Below are 5,751 nucleotides of genomic sequence, written 5' to 3' on the forward strand. Positions count from 1 at the left end.
GACCAGGCTGCGCGGATGCGCAGGCTGGTCTGGATCCATGCTGGTCGCATACCCACTATGTTGGTTTTCCCATGGCACGGCTCATTTACTTTATAGCAAATCAGTAGAAGCTTAAACATATTAAAATGAATAAAACCGAAACAATCCTTTATCAAAATGAAAACTATCCTGTCATATGAATATTATCATTATCGCGAAAGTCAAATATGATTTCAACACTATCGGAGCATATATCGTTATCTTCAGTACGAATAGTTTTAAATGTGATACATCTACCTCTAGTGATTTGTATGTTGTAACTTAAAAACTATGGATTTATTCATTCACAGTTCATCTCAGCTGAGACGGTTATTCAACTTTCTTTGTGTATTTTACACATGTTTCCTGTTATTCTGCCCGGGACATGTTTTAGCAAGGGATTGTTTAGGGAGAGACCAATGTTCGTGTGCATTCGACGACGATCAGAGTTTAATTGCCCTAAATAGCCTGGGCAATAGCGACGGCACGCCACGGTATATGTTTGATTTCTGTTAATACATTGTTAAATCATGCAATGCTTCGACATGTGTCATGTAATAATCTTACATTGTCTTGGATTTCTTATTGTATGAAAATATCCATATATTTTGATATTGCACCCGTTTGGCGTCACATGTTAAAATTTCACGTGCGTTTGGTTCGATGAAGCAACATAAACTGTTACATTTCTTTTCCTTTGAAAACTATAAACACCAATGACAGTATACTCCGGTTGTAACAACTCTCGATTGGCTGCGTTTTGTACATATATCACTACGTCATAATAATATAAGATACGTGCATTTTACAAGACGTTGAACATGAAAACCCTATGCTGTGACCATTGTTAAAATGTCTGCTATTGATGTAATATTGTGTCGTTTTACTAATCTACGAATGTACAAATTCAAAGGTATTCATCATGTGATTGTTTACAAAATTATTTTTGCATTTTTGATCTTCCAAAAAATGCTAAAAAAGACGCGATTAAGTGATCCTTTGACTCTGATCACAAAGCATATACATATTATAAAGTGGTTGAATTTACACATACATTAAATTAAAATCACTGCATTTCTTCGTTTGCGAAGGAAGTTGATCTAAACGGCTCATATTTTCTATGTCAGTCATGTTTAAAGAAATAAAAAATATATTTTAGCATTTTTGTGCATATAGCATTCCTGACTACAAACTCTCATGTACATTTGCAGCAGTAATTAAATGTACTATTCATATCAGTAGTTCAAAGTTCTAACCACGTTTTTTCTGTGATATATATTAGATATTTAATTACAATGAGTATTTATACAAATTTACCTCCGTATTTACTCCAAAGAAGTTATGGTCCACTCTGGTCTATTACTAGATTTTTTCTTCCTATATATTCAACCGCTCAGTTTTTTTCTATCCTTGTTTTCTTTCAGCTTTCAAGACATCAACTCTAATGACGGCAGCACATATTCCTACAACCCTTGCTATCCTTTCTCAGAGGGTAGTAGTGGCTGTGCACAGGCAGCAGTATGTATCCATGTTTTTTTTTTGTTTTGGGTTCAGCGCTGTTAACATAACCAGTGTTACTACAGTCTCTGTACCATTATAAACCTATTCTCTGCAAGTAACCGCCAACTTCTCCACACGATACATAGGTGGAGGACGAAATGACTTTTGTCAAATATCTATTATTAAATCGTCTCGGATAATATACGCTCAGCCAAGGAATGTATATGCATCCAATCCACGAGAGAAATTCCCGCCATGTTCTGGAAGTTCGACTAAATATATATTTAATATTGAATGTTAGTAATCAGATATAAATCTGGGTATTATCTCATTATTTTGTTCTTTGAACCCGATGACAAAGATGTATGATACAGTTTGCTGTTTAGCTTTAAACAAATTGAAGTAAAACCACCTGGAAGTAACTAAAACTCAAAACTGTGTTGTTTTTTATCTCCATATTTCTATTTAATAATCATGAACAAACTATAGCGTTTTGTTGCTATTGTTATATGTTGATTGTTCGGCCTACATTGTAAATTAATACTTCTAGGCTTGTGAAACATCCTTGGGTGAAAGTGACAGTATTGGTGATGCTCAGAGTGCAAAGTTTACGTATTCCGATGGTGAATTAGACGTGGGTTATACTGCTGGCAGCGGCATTCTAACGTAAGTGATCACAGGTTTTACCTATATTGTTACTCTATTCATGCCATACTTTGTATATTTTGAACATTGCTTCATATATTTAGAACTACCCACTCCTATCGGATCTGGAAAAGTCGATCTGACAAATATTAAGATGTATTTTTAATTTTATGTAAACTACTGTAATAACGGTTGTGAACATTTGTAAAACTGCGCTACTAACTGATCCTGATTTAGTTATCAATAAATAAACGAAGCAATTACTGCTGCTATAAAGCTGTTATGTAACTGTTGAAACTTATAATGTTTCTTGGATAATGATAGAGCTGAGCTTCAACATTTCGTAAATGTAATAGTAGTAGATATCTTATCAAGGTACTTTTCCTAAATAGGCATGTGCAAAATACTATTTAACCTCTCAAAAACTGATAAGATTGTCCAGAAAGATCCATTTATTACAATTTTATAAAAGCTATTTTCTGCAGTGACGTAGAATCAATATTTGAAGCGCACAAAGCTTCATTTGAGTGCATATCAGTATACGACACGTTTTTAATCTGTTACGTTTCTAAAATTGTCTTTGTTTCTGATAGTACTAGTTAAACATGTTACTTAACATTTCTATTAGATACCAATCTGTAAAACATTCATCAATTAATGATAAGCTGAAATAATCCTAATCATGGTATGGTTACAAACTGCCAAATAAAAGATTATAATTTAATATCGTGTAGGTCATTCAGAATATCTGTGTATCAGAGTTCCGTTTGAGTCGGCGCTACACACTGTGTTAGGGATGTTGTACAATGGACAGACTCTGTCTAACAGAGTCTGGCATTGTTACTGTTTGATCTCGATATATACTTCCAAAGCGTATTCATAAAACCTTATTGAAAGGTAAACCTTGCTGCATCACATACAACGCTACGAGAAAGTCATCTCTATTCTAATATTATTTTTTAAAATTTAGTTTGACTCAAGTGAAACTGAAATGCGATGAACATGCATGCGAACCATCGCTAGTTGCTGAAGGGAACACAGGTCTGAATCAGTATGTAAGTATAATTTATACACAAGCAAAATGGGGTTTTAATGGATTCATACTTCACATAGGAATTTTGAGAGACACTTTCAAAACAGCATTTAGTGCAAGAGAGTATTTTAATTGACACGTGCAAATCAGTTTAACTGCACAAATGGATAAAGAAAGACACAATACGAAACAATCTTACAGCACAGAAATAGCTGTGGGCATGCATAAATGTGAACTATAAGTTTTGATTTAGGATTAATTTGGAGTAACTGGAAATTTATAATGAATTCATACCTCAGTGACAGTATGTGAAAATTCCTATCCAGTTTGACCGAAAAATCAGTCATTAAAAATTCTCTTCTAGATTATTCTTAAACCGTATTTTAAGCCGAGATAACGTAACCTGTCTTTTATCTGCCTGAGTTACTGTTTGTTTAATAGCAATACTGTGTTCAACAGTAATTATTTAACATGCTATAGTTCATGGTGTTCTTACATAATTTCAGGCGTTCACTTTAACAACTGTCTGTGCATGCCCGAATGGTTGTACAGAAGAAGGTCCGGTGAACTGCACACCAAATAGCAGTTCCGGAATAGGAGGCGGGGCAGTAGTTCTCATTATGTGAGTTATATACGAAGAAAACCAAAATTACCAACATAAACTTGGTCTTGCCTTTAAGTATAAGATTGTATTTATGTTATAAATAAAATCTATGTTTTGTCCCGAACGACGTTTTATTATAGACGAAACTGTTACCTTTAACCTGCTGGTGGCAAGTGATTCTGCCTTTATGGTCTGCACTGTCCGCTATTCAGTCAGTAAATTTTCAGTGAACACCCCTTTGAATTATAAGTGATGCTGCCCAAACTGAATGATGGACCAGTCCATTATAGAAATTTTGCAGGGTAAGGATTAATTTGATACAAGTTCTTATCTCCTGTCAGGTTCACATTTAGAATTGCAATATATTTCCATTCCATTTCAAAACCAGACATTTTAGTTTGCAGTTAAATGTTATTCCGTCGTGTCTTTTCAGCTTTTTCGCTTTTGTGTTCATATACGTAGTTGGTGGTACGGTATTTCTTGCTGTTGGTAGAAAAGCTCGTGGTAAAGAAATGATTCCAAATGTGGAATTTTGGACTTCTTTGCCTGGCCTGATAAAGGTAAAATTTTACAAACATAAAAGTTAACTCTGTCTCTTTTTACCTGACATAAAAAAGTTTAATGGTGTTGTATCAGTGTTAGGAAAGTTTTACACGTTCACGCAAATAACATAACACCTCTTTTCAAGTCATCGATTTGTCTTCGTTACACTAATAGACTAAGTCTGTTTACACTTATCGGACGGTACAATAACAAATGAAACATTTATACATTATAATACAAGGAATGTCAACGTAAAAAAGGTATAATTTTACGCATTTACTGCCAAAACCCCGCACTACTGAGTCTGCTATTATGTAGCTTGGTTGCATTTCTACGTAATTCATTATGCTATAAGTTACCATAGTTTTTATATATATACACTTCTCTTGGGGTTTCGTTTAACCCTTTCCCTGCTAAATTTCTATTATGAACTTGTCCATCTTCCAATCTGGACAGTACCATTAACTGTTAAAAGGGGTGCTTACCAAAAAATATACTGGCTGAATAGCGAACAGTGCAGATCATGATCAGACTGCACGGATCTACACTGGTCGCAAAGCTAGAATCAATCGTTATCCAGCAAGGTAAGGGTAAATGGGAAGACGTTCTCAGAATGTGTTTATTATATTTAGATGATTGTTCTCTACTGAATACATTTTAACTGTGTTAAGTCATATAATTGTATTCATCGGATTCAGTTGACTGTGACCTCGTGTACTCTTTTCAGGACGGTGTGCTGTTTACTTTACGGCCGTGTCTAGGCAGAAGATCGGGCTACGTTGCAAAGTGATAGACAAAACGTCCCAACTATACAGTACAGCATAATCCACTTACAGCTAATATCAGTGCCTTTGGATTTATAAAACTGCTACATGTGTATGAAAGCTATGATATATATTTTTTTTCCATTTAGAAGCAAACATATAGACCTTGTGTCCTTTTTTTATAAACTGCATGTTATTCAACAATGACCCTAAATAATATATCCGACTTCGACATTAATACCTGAATGGCTGATCTTTATTTTTTTCTGACAATAAATTAAATAACATAGTGTTTCCGTTCTGCTTTGTTCCCTTACTTTTCATGTTTTGTTTCATATACACTGCACAAGCGTTTATACCCATTATATTTCTAAAATTTAGAAGTTTGATCCTAAAGTTTCAAACGTTTAACATTTTTAATGTGACTGGCCTACAGATCATTCGACAACAACAAAAAAAATCTTTTTAGATATCTTGAAATAAATGCTATATTTCTTAAGAAGGGTTTAAAACTTAATTACTGACAAACTTTATGTTACTGAAACACTAATTCATGAGAATTTGCTATTTTTACTACTTTTTACGATGAAAATCGAAAAGCGTCTGTCACGCTTGTACTCCAGGTAAACTGTCTCGATTATAGA

General features: G+C 34.2%; 1 protein-coding gene across 2 annotated transcripts; it reads left to right on the forward strand.

Annotated features, from left to right (window-relative positions):
* Window positions 1–205: 205 nt before the first annotated feature.
* On the forward strand, window positions 206–5,397 carry LOC123532604 (uncharacterized). Of its 2 annotated transcripts, XM_053518253.1 has the most exons (7): window positions 206–512; window positions 1,443–1,536; window positions 2,069–2,184; window positions 3,134–3,218; window positions 3,703–3,818; window positions 4,234–4,360; window positions 5,071–5,397. In XM_053518253.1, the coding sequence occupies exons 1-7, from the start codon at window positions 310–312 to the stop codon at window positions 5,131–5,133; spliced, it is 804 nt and encodes a 267-aa protein (XP_053374228.1). In that variant the 5' UTR covers window positions 206–309; the 3' UTR covers window positions 5,134–5,397. The 2 variants fall into 2 exon arrangements, with proteins under 2 accessions (XP_053374228.1, XP_053374229.1); XM_053518254.1 differs by lacking the exon at window positions 4,234–4,360 and having other exon boundaries at window positions 209–512.
* Window positions 5,398–5,751: the final 354 nt, after the last annotated feature.

This window comes from Mercenaria mercenaria, chromosome 11, assembly GCF_021730395.1.
Source record: "Mercenaria mercenaria strain notata chromosome 11, MADL_Memer_1, whole genome shotgun sequence".
NCBI classification, from domain to species: Eukaryota; Metazoa; Mollusca; class Bivalvia; order Venerida; family Veneridae; genus Mercenaria; species Mercenaria mercenaria.

Bases quoted from the DNA above. Each gene is read 5' to 3' on its own strand.
- LOC123532604 (XM_053518253.1), top strand. From the start codon at position 310: ATGGATTTATTCATTCACAGTTCATCTCAGCTGAGACGGTTATTCAAC. The intron at 1,537-2,068 runs GTATGTATCCAT...TAATACTTCTAG, and splicing joins GTGGCTGTGCACAGGCAGCA to GCTTGTGAAACATCCTTGGG. The intron at 3,819-4,233 runs GTGAGTTATATA...GTGTCTTTTCAG, and splicing joins GGGGCAGTAGTTCTCATTAT to CTTTTTCGCTTTTGTGTTCA.